Here is a 17,877-nt window from a genome sequence, read left to right on the forward strand (position 1 = left end):
AATTAAATGTTCTGGAAGGTATATTATCTTAGACATATCACCATACAAGGCACTATTTTATTGTGGCATTATATATAAACTAAAGCCTCCTGATGTATTGTAAAGGTCACATTACCCTAACTAAATATTTAAATTTCCAAAATATGAATGATGATTCTGTTCACTTCTGTTAAATATCAAGTATAACTGAAGAAAACATATTTGGCTTATGCTACTATTTAAGAAGCAAGAACATTCTTAGGCTTTATTTCTGATTTCTCAATAGTAGGCTTACATACTCTGGATGGGATAAGACATCTGGTTTCTAATTACTTCTTTCACCCCTATTCATTCCATAACAGCTTCCAGATGATAGTTCACAAGTGGGTCACAGCTTCCATAATAGTTGGAAGACCACAGGTGCACATCCTACAGCCAGAGTTACTTATAACTTGCCACAGGGTTAAACCCAGCCCCTGTGCTAGCCTATCAACCTAATACTACTGCCTCATTCTGGTCCCTTCTCCAAATTCATTTCTCACAGGGGATATGCCTGTGCAAATTGTTATTTGTTTACATGCTTCTTAATAAATGTTGAATGACATCAAGGAACAATAATAATTTCTAAACTGAGTCAACTGAACTAGCTTTGGTGTTCCTAGTTTGAAATAAGAATTATATTTAGAAAACTAAATCATATCCAGTAATAGCAAAACTGGGTTGCAGTCACAGGCTTTTTCATGCCCTCTTTAGTAACAGCTTCAATGCCATCATGTTTGAGCCAGATAAAAATGTATACCTCACCATCCTTTATGTGCTTGTCTTCTCTCTCCCAAATCTGAACATAATCCCATTTACCAAGAAATCTCTTGTGCTATTAAGACAAATATGGCTATCTCTATGTGTATGAACTCTTAGGCAGATTAATGGGCTAACCCTTCTTGTGTAATTTGTTTTGCAATATAACTAAAGACCAACACCTACCAGCCTACATAAATTTCAGCTCCTTAATCAACTCCGGAGTAAATCTACCAGCTGAGAAAGACTATTCCAGTATATAAAAACAAATCTCTTTCTTCCTCTCTTATTCGAAACTAATTTCATTATAACTATAGCATGTACATAGAAAGCTACATAAACTGATAAATTCCAGCACATAAAAAAGACCTGGAATAATCAAAAGCTGGGCAAAAGATTCAAGTTATTTGTCATTCATAGACTTTAACACACTGTGTTGATTCCTTGAGGAAAAGTGTTTGCCCTTTGTGGTATAACCTCTGACTCCTCATTAAGTCTACATAGTCAAGTTGTGGAAAGTGTTACAAAACCTCTTCTACCTCCCACTGGCTTTTTGTTGATACACACACATAGAAACAGAAAGGCTGGTTATTCCCCAGTTGTAAAACAGGCTCCCTTCCAACTATTTCCATTTTTTTTTTCTTGGGGATGCAGGCTCACTTCTCTGAACAAGAGGATGACCTCCAGCAACATGGGGCCTGTACTTGCTACTGTTTTTGGTGTGGCAACTCAGCACAAAGGCAGCAGGTCTATAGATACAATTTTGGGGCTGAGCTGAGGCCTCTATTGAGGAATGGAGACACCAAGAGACAAAGCATGTGAGGTCCTTAATTAAGTCTAAGTGAACGGCAGCCTAACTGTATCTCACTCCCATCTTCACAGCACCTTCATGCTGGACCCCCCCGCCCTTTATGCTGCCTATCAAGAGGGCTGTGGCATTCACATTTTCCTCCTCTTTTTAAAATGCAGAAAGCCTAGTTTTCAACAGTGTCCCTTCAGCTTGCTCTCAGTTTGTCCCTGATTTTAGACATGTCTCTGGTTTTTAAAACAGGAAACAAAGGGACTTCTTGTGCACTAGAAACCCTCCAGAGGGTCTGCATTTCGTTCCTCCCTCTCGACGCCAGGTCTGAAGAGCTCTTTAGCACATTTTGTCTCATTAACATTTCCATGAGGGATCAAAGAATATATTTTAAAAATATCTAAGTACTATGTACAATTCCTCCTAGGGTTGTCTAAGACATTGGAAGTTTTCACAAATCTACCTATATTTATTTCCTTACACACGTCTTTTATTAGATCATTATCTCTTGATTAACAACAACAAAAACAGCTTCTCTTTCTAGGAAACCACCTTCCTTCAAATCCTGTGAAAATCCAGACAAATACATTCCCTCGAACATCCCCCTTCCCCCAAACTTGTAAACAATTTCTTGTTTTCGAGGCATAGCTGTGATAATGTCCCTTGCAAACAGAAACCAATTATTCCCCTGGCAGTAAGTCACCAGCACTATGAATTGCTGTAATTTTGCCCCTTTTAGCAGCTGCTGGGGGTGGGCTGAGAGGTGGCCCTGGTAATGAAGCAAGGATGAATACTAAAGACGCACTGAGGCATGGCATCCTGTGGAGCAGCGGTGCTTGGGGTTTTGTAGCATAATTTCTGGGCCCAGAAAGCATTTACTTCTTGAGGAAAGGGGTGGGAGGAGGCATGAGGGGGGATCTACATATATTTGCATTCCAAATGCTAACCAGAATATTAATTTTAACTCACCTGACCAACTTGTAAAAAAGAAATCATTCACCTTGGGTTTCAAAAGTACTAACCCCCCCCCTCCCTTCTTCGTAATTCTTTCCTTTCTCATCAGAAATGCCCAGCAACATCACCAGACAAAGGCACTGCAAACAAAGTGCATAGGGGAAAAAGGGGAGGGGGGAATTAGAGTAAACAAAACAAAGATATGCAGAGGAATTTCTTTCTCCCTGATCCTGTGGAATACATTAATATCCTAAACTGTTGGCACGGCCTCGAATGCTCAGGCGGGTGACAATACGAACAGTGACTCCGAGTCTGGGATCTTCAAATAAACCTTCCCTGCTGTCATGGCCACCGGGAAAGCGACGGAGGGCAATATTAGCTGACCTTCATTTCGTTGTTTCATCAGACCTAACTGCTGGACTTTTGTTTGTCAGTTACTAGGAGTTTCTCTTTCAAAAATGCCAGCATTTCCTAGACAACACCAGAGCCCATTGATTAGGTAAATAAACCCATCATAAAGCAGTCGCTCAAGCTTTAGGTCGAGAATCCCCGAAGAGCAAGAAAGAAACAGCAAATCTCACATCTCAAAATGAAAGTGAAAAGAATAAAACAAACACATTGCCAAAGAAGTAAGTGACAGGCACCTGCTATATTGGCTGCTCATCAAGCAATAAGAATAGGTACCGAGAATTACAGTAAGACAAAGGAAGGCAATGAGGCTCCCGTGAGTACCAATGTGTCCATCAGACCACTTGATCCAGCAAACTTTTTAAAAGAGTCTTTTAATTAAACTCTTTTAATTAAAAAAATAAGTTAACTAGGAAGTTAATGCAATGCAAAGCAAACCATTAGCATCATACGCATATGGAAAAATGAACAAGATCCTACTGGAGAGTCAAGAACATCCAGGGAATCTACTTGCCTTTTGCTCACCACGCTTGCTGAAGCAGCCATTCTTGGTAATCATCGTGGCTGCCATTTGCATCTACTTCTTTTGTGGATGTTTTTACTGTTTACTGTTTTTTCCTTTGCCATCCAGTTGGTAAACTCATAAGATTCGTTTTCTTCGCTATATACATGCAGACATCTGAATTAGACTTGTTTCTCTGTTTCATATAATATATGTAGGTGTATGCCTAATTTTGTATTTATTTATTTAGTCATGTTTATGGAGTGTATATTGGAGGTAGTGACCCTTTGAGAGCTGTATGCAACACAATTTTATTTTAATCTATGCCAATTAGTGTACATTCAAATTGACAATAAAGTTATTCCAAGTCAGAGGCGTGCGTGCCAGTGCTCATGACGCTCACGGAAGTGGGGCCTTGAGCACTCAAGACACTCACACGAATGAGGCCTCTAGTACCTAAGATGCTTGCACATGTGGGCAACTCGAGCACCCATGTCGCTTGCGCAAGTGAGGCTATGTGTGCACCCAGCTGGCCACTCACATGGCCCAGTTGTGAATAGAATGTGGCCCGGTAGTAGGCCATGGCCCCCAGGTTGGGGACCTCCTCAGTTGTAGTCCAATCTCCTGCTCAGGCAGAAAGTTCTATACCAGGGGTGTCAAACTTGCGGCCCCTGAGCCAGATATGTTACGTGCTGGTCCCGTTCCTGCCCGGTTTGACAAAGGGGAAAAAAGTCCCGATACATCATGTGATGCTACCGTGACGATGCAAGTTTGATACCCCTGCATTATACCATTTTAGACAAACAGTTGTCCAATCTCATCTTAAAAACTTCCAGTAATGGAGCATTCACAATTTCTGTTTCATAATTTTACAACTGTAAACCACTCAGAATCATTTGGCTGAGTTGGATGGAAACTGACTAACTGATTAAATAAATATGCAAAGGAAGATTTTTTTTTTTAAAAAAAGACTATTTTTTTAAAATAGTCATCGATCTGGATTTGCAAGAAAAATGTGAATATTTCAACCATGATATTGCCACAGTCATCGTGCTTCATGCATTTATGTAAGATATTTTAGAAGAATCATTGCATAACAAGGCAGCCTAAAACAAAAGCTATTTGTTTCTAGTCATTTAAATACAATTGCTGCAAATAGAAGCTGCTAAGTTATTGTGGCAATAAGACCTGTAATGGTTTGGTGTCTTTATTAAAAAAAACTTGAACAATCACCTAAAATCACAATAAAACCCCATCAGTTTAAAGACTGCTGGGAAAATAAATGGGTAAGCATCAACTATCTAATTATTGCATTCCAGCAGTTTCAAAAATACCAAGTAGTGATTTAACTCCTTGACACATATCCTTGGAAAATGAACTAGAAGATTTGTTCCTTTTTTTATTCCAACAAAACTAATTGCTTGGCCTTTAAAATGATAGATGGCTGAGGGGGCATTCCAGGGACTCACCACAGCCCTCCAATGAACTGCAGGGATCAGTGACAGCTGTACCAAATCCCTAGCAAGAGATGGAGCAGGCACTGGCCAAACTCTGTTTGAACAGCTGCATATGCAAATGTAATTAACTAGGTGTTGCTATCCCTTTCCCTTTCCTGGCTCTATCCATTTCTCACTAGATATGCCAGAATCTAGCACTACTTAGTAAAGAATAAAAGAAGGACAAGATTAAGGTATCTAAACTTTTAATATGCAGATTCAAATGACCTTTCAGAGAAGTTCTGGGAGTATCATTCTAAATGTCAGATTTTTGCTCCCCAAAGTAAAATGCAAGAAAATATGAACTTGGCCTATGCCTCTTTAAAAAAAAAGAAAAGAAAACTAGAGGACAACTGGACAACTTATTGTCCAGATACTTTCTTCCTGATTGTTCTCGCCAGAGATGTTTGCCTGCCAACAGAATGATTGTTTTGCGATTAAAGCCTTCCCTAGATACAGGTCTAAGGAGAGCTATGCACCAGGCTGTCTGGGTAACTGGGCCAAGCTACATTACTTTGATGTTTTTTCATCAGGGGAAAAGCAAAGGATGAGGACAGAAACCAGTGCCTATGCTGGGGCTTATTATTACAAATAATAATAAAATGTTTGACACCTGGAAATCAACATTTTGGTCCTAGGAGGATTGATTGTTGCTAAGATTTCTGTTAACCAAGAATCCCAGCACAAGACCTAATCTGAACAATAAAAAATATTAAAATATTGCTGAAAAAACACACAACTTGGCAGATATGATGCGGATTATTATTTCGTGCAGCTGTCATGTCACCAGAAGTAAATAGTAACTTACTAATTATGGGACCTCTTCTAACAGTTCATCTACATATCCTCCTGGCCCTAGCTGCAAGGTGGCCTGTTCTCTGTTGTGGAAGACATGTTTTCACCACAGCTTGGTCTAGTCTACTACTGAAGCAGGCTAAGGCCAGACAAAAGATACCCAACAGGAGATACCTTGTATTATTTTCTACTGGGTGCCACAATATTTTTTGCTGTGTTTCATAAAGCAGGGGCTGAGGAGATAAGTGACCTGCAGAACTACTAAGACTATCCCCTCCCATCCAGTCACAGGTCTCTGTGCTTCTATGGCCATTTCTGCTTTCTGCCATTTCAGCTGCCTGACAGAAGAGAACCTCTCAAAGTTGGCTGTTCATGTTTTTGTCCAACTATATATTATATGAAGTTACTATTCCGAAGGTAATCTCTGCCATCTCCACCATGACAAATCCCCCCCCACCCTCCCACCCCCGATTTTCCAGGCTATAACTTCTGGCCTGTTTGCTTACAACAGCCATGAATAGAGAGCAAGGAAGATGATTTTGATAGAAATATGCAAGATCCATTACTATAGCGACAAAAGGTTTAAAAAAATTTAAGATACTTAGACAGATACCTCTCTAATTCACAGAATTATTTGAAGAGCAAAAAGATACAGTGCATTTAGACTTGCAAAATTCTTATGGGCAATCTCAATAAAAGTAGTTTTAGCTTTCCTGTGGAGTTGCTGTCTTGGGCTGATACCATAGCTTAGAAAATGGCCAATTTGACTCTCTACTACTGCAACAATCTGCCATTGCTTTGTACTTTCTGAAGAGCTTGGAACAATTTTACCTAAAAATTTGTGGGGCTGAAAAGCACCATTGCTGAAAAGATCTGCAAGGATACCTGCTTGGGGAAGGAGGAGAATGACAGTGAGAATCTCCTTCCCAGTTCCTCTTTTCCTATCAGTTCCCTCATCAGCAGAAGCGGGAAAACACTGTCCCAATCCTGTCTGAGGGAAGTAAGTTTGTGGTCCTTTTTTTGAGGCATGGCAAGGAGAATGTGGTGGAAGAAGAATTTTCCCCCAACCATCATGTTATTTTCCTATCTCAAAGATAGGAAGAAACTACATCACAGGAAAAGGCCTACATCATAGATAAGACCGTGGGTAAATCTTTGGGTGAATTCTCTCTGATTCAGGAAACGCTACACATGACATTGTATAATAGATGTGAGATTCTTTCCCCATACCTCCTGTGAGGTGGTTTCCTCCTATCTTGAGCTAGGAAAAAAAACATGCTGATTGGGAAACCGCTTCCTGTGCCACATTTCCCTTGCCATGCCTTGAAAAAGGACAAGTAGCAAACCTGATAACCTTCATGATACTAGACACCCAACTCTTTTGAGCAGGAGGACCAGTTTCTATTTATCTCTTATTTGGTTAATGGACAGATCAGGCATCAGACAGTTTCCTTCTGACCATGTGAGAATTCACTTTCACAAATACAGTAAATCATGGGTGTTACCTCGCAATGTCATGTTGCCATCACGTGATGTTTTACAATGTTTTGCCCCTTTGTGGAGCTGAGGTGGGTGTGGCCAGTGCGTGAGGCATCCGGCCTGCGGGCCACCAGTTTAACCCCCCTGCAGTAGATGCATAGAAGATGTAATACTTTGTAGATCTGCAGAAGTCTGGGTAGCTTGGCCAAACAATGGACTTAATTATTTAAAGGCAAAATACAAATTCAGATTCTGCCCATAGCAATTAATGTTCAATGGGGGAAAAAATAAGAGTTTTTGGATTTCAAGAGAAGTTCTGGTAGCAGCAAAACACGGGTAGAAACATACACAATTGAAAAATATATTGGTTCTAATTTGACCTCAGCACATCGAGCACTGGTGTTCCAGTAATTAAAATATATCCTTTTTTTTCCAACAGGAAACGATAAATACCTTCTCAATCATCTCTTCTCAATCTGGTCCACAATTTCTATAGAACACATGATGTGTACACACACAAAATTTTCAAGAAAAAGATAATGAAATAAAAAATGCTTGCTTTACAAGCAACATGGTAGCACTTCTATGGAAAACTATACAACATATTTAACTCTGGAAACATGACAAGATTCAAAAACTGGCACAACTCATATGCCAGGAAAAAATGCTTTTGGAAAAACATCTTTTGGTTCCAAGCCAAGGCAATTGTCCATGCAGTTTTTTGATGGAATATTGGCATAATCATCTAGCAAACAGACTGTAGGAAAAGTTGACTTCATGTCATGTTAACTAAACTCTTGGTTATATTAGAAATAAAATGAATAGAGATTTCCTCATTGGAACATACACAGTTTATATCTTATGAAAGCATCTGCAGACCTGAAATAATCTATTCAAAAAGTTTAGAGGAACAGAAAATCTAACTTACAGCTGTAATTTGACAGGCTTCAAGATTTTATAATTTTCTTTGTTGATTTAGAAGAGACTGTTGTATATTTAAACGTAACAACAAAAACAGGGAAAATATCTGGTTACCTTAATAATCAAAATTTCTGAAATGGGCTGATATAGCAAAAGTTTAAGGAGAAAAAAAAAATAGAAGAGGTGATTCTACTGTTTCTCCAAAACAATATAAAAGCCTTTTATTTAATTCCTGAAGATTAGGAACAGTATCACCACCTTGTGGAAGAAGGAGAAAACTACATTGTCCTTAAATCTTTTCTGAACTCTACAAGAGGATATAAAAATATCTCTTTATGAAGGAGGAAAATACCACCAGCTTAGCTTCAGTAATCATGAATACATACTGACAGAATTCACTACGTCCAGATTTCAAGTTCAATTACACAGAATGTCATGGTGCTTAATATTAAATTACTACTTACATTATGATTATGCTATTTGTGCTAAAATTACTCCAGAAATTATATTCTTCTAACCTTTCCCCTCCCCCAAGTATAATAATATCATTTTTATGTACAATCACATTTTCATACTTTGTCCTTAATGCTGTATTATATAAAAATCTGACAAAAATATCAATTTATATGTCCTTGCATTCAACCATCCCCCTATCTCTCATAATTCCCATGCATTTCTGGGCCTAAATGGCAGCATATAGTTCCCCATATTTATCCCACAATAAACAGACAGTATGCTACATATTAAACTAGTGGCAGGAGATGAAAATAGAGTACTACTGTAGGCCTATTCCCCTTCCTTTGTATTTATATGAACATGTGTAATTGAGGATGAGGGAGTGGAAACAAAGTGCTCAAGAGGATTGTGATTTCCCATAGTGAAAAGGAAAGTCTCTGTAATGGATAAAAGAATAGGGAAACTGTTTTCCATCCTGCCTCTTCTGATCCGGGGAGTAGAGCCAGGAGGGCTATAATGAGTGGGAAGGTAGTAAGGGCAGTGGTTCTGTTTTCATAAGGTGGATCAGGATGGATGAAGGAGCTGTGAATATAGCTAGTAGGTAAGGTTACTGTGATGTATTATACTGTAGTTGGATCTCAAGAGGGAGCCACTTGATTGGACTTTTGTTCACTGAGACCAGGACAAGCAGCTTATTGAGAAGGATGGAAATGGAGAAGATAATGATAACGAGAGACAGTTGAGATATGGAAGGAAGGGAGGGTCAAATTTTCCAGAAGAAAAAAATACTGGAAATTTTAATTATTTATTTGTTGAAATTTATTAACCATCCAATTCCAGTGTACTCTGGAATTTGCTGCCTTTTAAAAGCTTAATATGCTTTTTTTTAAAAACTAAACAACTGGGTTTTTGAACTTCCAGATGAATTCAACTGTCTGCATTCTATGCAGGGCCAATGGTGCATTTCCTGGTAAGACCCATTCAAAGACTGACCCTCTCCTCCTAGTTCCAGGAAGTGGAATTATCTCAAAGTAGAGAATGCCCTCCAGGGGATAAATAACTCATTTTCTTTAATCAAACATGGGATAATTATAACTGGTTTATCACACTTCTTTCCCTCTTTTATATTTTGATATTTGATATTTTTCAAAGGTCCTGCATAGAATTGTTAGATTGTTTGTAAAGGAAAGGCTTATATGAAAGAGATAGTGCTGGCTGTCAGAAAAAAAACTAAATGGCTTTAAACCAGGTTTCAGAACACATAAAGTAGCAACCAGTAGAAAGCAAAAGGAATGAAATTTAAAATCTTACCACAGGAAGTTGACTTTTTCTCCACCCTCAAGACATTTTTGGTTTGTTTGCGTAGTTTGTCATCTGTATTTTCTACCAAATTGGCAAGATCATCAATGATTTCTAGGAAGAAGAACATGATTGAATATTAATATCTAAGCTTTCTACTATTGTTTATAAACAAACAGAATTTTATCAAGAGAAAGATTTCTGTAATTCTGATTTTACACTGCAGTCTTCTAAAGGAGAAAAGTAGAAGAGAGTTTAAGATATAGTATCACCTATGCTGAAGTCATTAAAAGAACCACATGCATAAGTAGTATAATAAATTATTAAGCCAAACATATTTTGGCATTGGATTATGGTAGGCTTTACTCTGAACAAAAGTTTCTTTGCTAAGAAGAAAGTAAAAAAAAAAAAAGTTTTGCTGTGCTTGGGTTTTTTTTTCTCCTTCCCTGCATGTCAAATTTACATGGTATGAAGGAAAAGAAAGTTCTTCAGGGCCCACCTCTCATATCACACTGGATTTGGCTGTTACAAGTAAAGCAGACTTTTTAAAAAGGATCCTGTAAAGTAGTTGATAACATTGCATAAGAGCTTACAATATATATATTGTAAGATAAAATTGATTGGAAAACCAAGGCATATACAAAGTCCCCTGTGCATCATGCCCGGCCACATACATTGGACAGACCAATAGAAGAATAAGTACCCGCCAGGATGAACACAAAAATGCAGTAAAAAAGCTGGAACACACTTCCCCATTAGTCCAACACATGAAAGCCACAGGTCATAGCATCAACTTCAATGGCACCAAAACCCTAGCCACTATAGAAAACCCCAGCCACAGAATTATCAGACAAGCATTGAGATTGAAAAAAGACCTGAAAGCATGAATAGAAGAGATGATTCCACCAGACTGTCAATCATTTGGAAGCCTGCACTCACAAACAAAAAAATCTCCACACCACTAGCCAGGCAAACACCTGGGCACAAAGAGATCCCCCCTGATACCTCCAGCTCAAACACACCCCAACCAGGCACCCAGATGAAACCTAGCTTCCTAACAAATGATAACCGTCCATTTACTCGGAGCCAAGCTGCACTAAAGGCCTCCAATACAGGAACACAATGTTGTCAGTCAATCAAGATACAAAAAAAGACACAAAACAGACAGAAGATATTAGAAACACCAATCAAGCAGAACACAGCAAACTCCAAGACCAATAAACACAGACCAAGACTCCCGACCAATCAGGATGAAGAAAAAATCATTCTGGCACAGCAGTAGGCTAGCCCCAAATTTAAAACTGAAACAACTGTAAAAGTCTGATTCACAGACGAACACAATACAGAAGCCTGATGATGGCAGATGAGATTCTGCTGAAACGTTGCTACAACTTTAAAAGCACAACTATGATGACGTGGGAAAATACCCGAACAAAGCTGAATAACATACATGTAAGTACCTATGAAAACTTAAGAAAACATATATATGTATGATTCCCCTCCCCTCACTGTAAAATGAAGGTACATACATGATAATTACCTAGCAAGGATGGTAACAATATAATGATAATTTAGCCACTGAAAAATCCCTGGACCTCCAATTCTAAATTCAGCTCTTAGAATATGTGATCTTAGCATCTCTGACATGGATTGACACTTGTACAAGCAGGTCATTATTTTACATCTGAAAAGTTTTTTATAACTTTGGGGGAGTGATTCAACCAACAACATATTGATTTCAACCTTAGTATGGGTAATAACAATCATATGTACTATCTGTAATGAAGGAGAATGGAGGAGGATAATAATGCCTACATTTCAAAGTATTTTAAGAATAATCACTTTCATGTGAAATGCTCTAAATTTCTGACAAATGCCACATAAAACTAATAACAGCCACATTTTTGCCCACATACTTCATCTCCTTAAGTGCTTTATTTTCCAAAAACTCTCTCCTGCTTCAAGATAGAAGTTCTTTTGCAGATTGTTACAGAACTCAATGCACTCAACACAAAGCACTTTGAAGTGACAGGCATGTTATTTATGAGCAATTCTAAGTTAAAGGAAGAGGCTGGTGTGCAGATTCTATTTTGCTTCATTCATGGTTGAGAACCTCCAAGTTTTCCAAACTGAGTAAATTTGGAAGGTCCTAAACTTTATGAGTCCAAACTTTGCAGCTAATGTGAAACACCAGTCAAGACATTGGGACACTTCAAAATGTAATCAAGAAAAGAAACATACTTTCTTGCCATTGCTCTTCTTAATAAATGAATTCAGTAGGAAAGAATTTGGCACAGTGGACGGAGACTGGTAGAGAGAGAAATTCGGGGAAGATGGGCCAAGGGTGCAAGAAAAACAGAAAGCTGTCTAACATATGAAAAGCAACATTCTCATTCTGTAGCAAGTGAAGTGCTCCTTCTCTCCTCTCCCCAGGTGAGGCAAGAGGATTTGTTTGGCTTTTTTTTTGTTACACTTTATTTTGAATTAGAATACCCAGGTGTGCCCTCTTTAGAGATTTCTTTCAAACAGCACAGGGAGAATTCCTGACAGCAGTGAAGAGAAAAGATGCTTCAATTGTGCCATTTTGTGCTTGTTATTTTCAGACTTGTTTAAAAGGTATTAGGATTTGGCAAGGATATCAAAGAATGGCCCCTGCTCTTCTTGCCTTTGGACAAGCTGCATTTGCGAAGCAAAAAAGCTTTGAGAAAATAAATATGAAAGCAAGATGGTTTCAGTCAAATGCCTATTGTGAGCTGTCTCCTATATTGGCTCTCTACCTGTGGACACCTCATTGTAGGAGACAGCTGACAATTAATATGTCCATCGGTGAATTGAGATAGTTGGGTATATTTTGATGTCCTCCTCTACCAAGAGCAAGATTAACTAGTTCAAGATTATTTTAAGTTTTTAATTATCTTAAGAAAGGCATTGTTCTGGTATTCGGCAGCACCAGAGATCTCTCTTCCTTATCTGCCCTCAAAAGCTGAAGGATTTTTAAAAGTGAAGCTGGGGCATTTGTTTGAAAGTAAGGACCTGGGAATGGGGAGTGGAAAGAAGAGATTTTAAATTGATAGTGGTCTACAAATATTTAAAAACACAACTAGAAAGATTATTTTATTCATCTAATAGTGGTGGTTTTTTATATAAACTTCCCCAATCGTTAAAATTAAGACTGGCCAATGTACAAAGATGTTAATAATAGTTAAAGTCAGAACATAAAAAGAGTATTCAAAGTCTTCATTGTGGACCAAGAGCCCACTGAATAAGTTTAAGTGTTCTGCAAAATGACTGAACTATCAGTATTGTATATATTAGGGGGACAGTGTATTCCAAAATGTGGAGACTGCTACTAAAGGCTGCTTCTAGGTCCACATACCTTTTGTAACCTATGATTGTAACAGAGGTGGTATTCAGCAGGTTCTGACTAGTTCTGGAGAACCAGTAGTGGAAATTTTGAGTAGTTCGGAGAACCGGCAAATACCACCTCTGACTGGCCACGCTCCCATCTTTTCTCTGCCTCCCGAGTCCCAGCTGATCAGCTGGGTCTTCTTTTGTTGCCCTGCACAGGAGAACGGAGCTGGGAAGCAGGTTAGTGCGGTGGGAGGGAATGGGATTTTGCAGTAACCTTCCCCCAAGAGTGGAAAGGAGATTTTACAGTATCCTTCCCCTGCCACGCCCACGAAGCCATGCCTACCAAGCCACACCACGCCCACCAAGCCATACCCACAGAACCGGTAGTAAAAAATTTGAATCCCACCACTGGTTTGTAATCTTCTGCAAGCCTTTTCTTAATGCCTAGGCCAGATAGGCAGAGAGAGATCTAATAAAACAAGCCCTAACATAACCTAGTAGTTAAGAGACCTTCACAGTTTCTGATGATCTTCAAAATTCTGTTGCACAACTGAAAGTCTACGTCAGGCCTGTCAAACTCCTGGCCCACAGGCTGGATGCACTGGATGCACGGGCTGGACTCACTAGTCACACCCATGCCTGGTTTAGCGAAGGAGAAAAAAGTCCCAATACATCATGTGACACCGCTGTCACAATGTGAGTTTGACACCCCTGGTCTACGTAATGTTGCTATCCTGCAGGGTGTTTGTTATCTCGCTTCTAGCAATTACTGCAAAATGCTTCATATGGAAATGCAGAAGTGTGTGTGTGTGTGTGTGTGTGTGTGTGTGTGTGTGCATGCACATGCCTGTGTGTGTCTGTCTGTTCATCAGCAGGCCCACTTTTAGGCTAAACCTGGGTAGGTAATGGCCTAAGATACCAAGCCTTTGGGGATGCCAATGCCACCTCTGCTTAGCAATTTTCAGTCAACTATAACTGGCAACTGTGCTCTGGTGTAGTGGTGGTAGACCAAGATTTAGTTGCCAAGCTTAATTTAATTTTAAATTAATCATTTCAAAAATGTAAAAGTTAGCATGAATGGAACCATCGGTCAATGTGTCCAACAGGCACCATATTCCCTTCAACTGGCCCTCATCCAACAGTAGATTATCACTATTCCCAAATTCAGATTGCATTATTTTGTTCTTGTAATGAGCTTCAGCCTCATTTTGTCTCTGTCAAACCCACATTTTTGTCTAACTAGAACTGGCCTCTTTTCATTTAGAATTAGCTGTTGTTAAAGGGGAGAAAGAGGATCTCATAATCCACCGATATAAACTGGAGCCTTTGCTCTTGAGCACACAGAGGGATTTTCTTTTCCAGCTGCTTATTTTGTTTTATTCAAACAAAGCAGCCAAGCATTAATTTTAGTTGCATTTAATTGAATAATTTCCCAGAAGAATAGTTTAGAAGAATTTTAGAGCAGCTTGTTTCCAAAACCCATTACTGACTGGCATATACTATAGCATCTGTGTGCCAATGAAAATAGGATACTTTCATGTTATTGGAACTGCTTTTTTTTCCCCCAGATGTGTTGAGAAGTCTCAGTGATATAATGCAGGCAACAGCTCTATTTACACAAAGTAGGAATTTGAGTATCCTTTCCTAATTATCATGGATAAGATTATTCTTCTCAACTGGAAGGATTGTATTATAAAGAAGAGAATTAGTTTCTCCTCTTCGTTTTAGTAATTTCCTTTTGATTGGAATTGTACTTCAGGCAATTATTAAAATAAAGAGGCATGAAACAAGAACATCCAACTTGTACCTACAGAAACATTTCATGGTGCATCCCAACTATTGAAGCAAAATATTTGGCAATTCCAGTCTAATTATAAATACAAAGGTTCCAGACTAGACTTGTTATTAAAATCATATTTATATATAATATTCATAGTTCAAAATAAAATGAGGTCACTTGGGTAGGAACAGATAATTTTAACAATTTTCATTGGGAGAAAAATTCCCCATTGAAAACAGCACAGGCTTCCTTTTAAGGCAAATACGTTTTGCAAAGGGAGCATTTTCATCAAGACTGCAACAGAACAAAAATAGAGGTAAATCCCACTCCCCCAGAATCTGTACAATAACTTTGTTGTTGAGTGAACATGGTTTTTTTTTAATGCACGCATTAAACGTGCATCAGATCTTGTTTGCTAGATGTAGCACAAAAAATTAGAGTTTGTATTTTCTTTCATGGGGATTAAGCAAGGAAGGCAAAGCCTGTACAATGTGGCTGCTAGAATTCTTTTCAACTCTAATAGCCATAAGAGAGAAGTGTGTTTTCCCCTACAGAAACTAAACAGAGCATACATGTTGTCACTGTGTTTGTATGTGCATGAATGTATGAAAATCTAAGCAGGACATTTATTGCTTTATAAATCACATTTATAAATCTGCCCCACTCATTATTCTGGGCCATGTACAAAAAACGTCTGAGGTGGAACTGAAATATTGGCACATATTTAAGTATTGTATTATTTGAATTTTATGTGATTATAAATCCAAATGGAACATGTCACAGGGGCTGAACAGCTCGGTTTCTTTGTTTGTTTATTCAAGCTTATTAATAAAAGGACTTAATTTATTTTCGTATCAGTACATTGTGTTCAGGTCAGTTTACATCATGCTAGTATCAGTTTAGTACAACCATACCTAAGAATTATGTGCTGCCTATGACTCAATATTTATAAAATTTTATCAGACTGTACTGTATATGGGAACATAACCTTAAGAAGCAAGGAAAAGCAAGATCATACTCTACAAATCACAGGTTTTGCACTTTGTTTAAAATTAATCTCTCATATGCATACATTATTCAGTCTGTATAAATCAGGTTTCTCTGTTAAATACACAGAGTGACATGTAACTTTTGAGACACTGAGCCATTACACTGAATTTGAAATCAGCTGGATGGCTGCCTGCTGGATAACCCTTCCTGAAGTATGAAAAGGAGTTGCTCCAAAGCCAACACACTTAAGTTTCAATAGGCAATAAGCAATTAGGCCAATAAATCCCCTATCCCATGCCATTTTGAGATGCTAGCTGTCTGGCAGTATATCACCAGTGAAAGAATCATGAGAAAGCATTTGCTAGTTAGCAAAACACAGATGTGCGCTTCTTTGTTGGACCTGCCTTGGCCCTGAGTGATGACAGGCCACAAAGGCAGGAATTTTAGATGAGAATCCTGTGCTGGTAACCAAACATCTTGCAAGCAATTCAGTTCATCAAGACTTGGAAACATTAGGAGTTGCAATTAGAGAACTGAAACCTTTCACCTGAATATTAATACAACACTATTGTTCACTCAAGGAAAAGTTACTGTAATACTCTTTGTATAGGAAAAAAAGAACGAACAATTTATTTTTAAAAAATCGTAGCATAGGAAATCATTAGGAGATTCACTTTGTATATCTATCTATCAAAAAGCCTAAAAATACATATGTACTCCAGAGTATCATGAAAGGTGATTATTACTACCAAGTCACTTTTTCCTCTACTCATTTAAGACTTTGATATATAATATTAATGACAGCATTCTGTTGGACCATGATCCAGAAGATGAGCACAGATATGCAAACATAAATCGCTTGTGTGCAATCTCAGGAATGTATACATGTGCACATGCCTATCAATGTTTTATCCAGTGTGATTTACTATGACTGTCCAAGCTCTTCAAAAAAGAAATGACTGGAAGAAGCAAATAAATAAACTAACTTCATATGATCCAAAAGAGACTCAGGATTAAATTTAAAAGATTCAAAGATTCAAAAGAATATGGTTTGTCAATAGCAAACTTCTGATTGTAATACCAACTTTGTTGTTTAACTTCAGTTATAGATTGGATTTCTTTATCTTATAGTTAGGCCATTAAGGAAGCAGGATTTGCAGATGGTTTGTACAAATACCTTTTATTGAATATAAACAGGAATTGACAATTAACAATAAGTAGCATATTAAAAAGTATGGGATAACAGAGAAAAAGAATTAATCTATATTTATCACCCCTTGCTTCATTAGTAAATATTTATGTTCATGAAGATGAGAGTATAAAAACATTTGCCTGACAGAGAGAGAAATTAATCATCAATTAAATTAGGAGACTTAATGTGAAATTGAGAAAGATTTGAGAGTCTCTCTTCAGAATGTAACAACTGTCTGACTGGTTCCAATATCTTCAAATGAGCAGTAGTGTTCTAAAGGAGCTATAAAAATGAGGTAGAATTTGTTTATAAGATGTTGGTGAAATAATTCAGAAACTGATCAAATTGAAGATTACCTGATTACATGGGTGCAGAACTTAACCAGGGTATATAACATTTGAAATAGTTACAATGGAAGAAAAAATTTTTTTACAGTGAATATATTTTGGGAAACCTGATATAAGACTTTACTAACAACTTACTATGAACATGTCCTATTGGATTTTTTTGGGGGGGGGGTATATATCTACTTTTATATTCGTTTTATATTTTTAACATGGTAAAATGACTAAATCAATGAAGTTTCTATTTTCTTGATAAATTACATTATGATTCATACTGTGCTGATTATTGATACTAATACTTGCATATTCATTCATTCATTCATTCAATTTCTAT

The 17,877-nt window shown here is 37.8% G+C and overlaps 1 protein-coding gene across 2 annotated transcripts in view; it reads right to left on the reverse strand.

Moving 5' to 3' along the window:
* STX8 (syntaxin 8) overlaps positions 1–17,877 on the reverse strand; it is an 80,611-nt gene that overhangs the window by 16,642 nt on the left and 46,092 nt on the right. For both annotated transcript variants that reach the window (XM_026696187.2, XM_087924726.1), the window contains exon 7: positions 9,899–10,000. In XM_026696187.2, the coding sequence (XP_026551972.2) occupies positions 9,899–10,000 (102 nt within the window). The remainder of the gene's footprint in view (positions 1–9,898; positions 10,001–17,877) is intronic.

The sequence above is a fragment of the Pseudonaja textilis genome, chromosome 2 (genome assembly GCF_049901715.1).
Source record: "Pseudonaja textilis isolate UNSWEBS1 chromosome 2, rPseTex1.2, whole genome shotgun sequence".
Taxonomy (NCBI): Eukaryota; Metazoa; Chordata; class Lepidosauria; order Squamata; family Elapidae; genus Pseudonaja; species Pseudonaja textilis.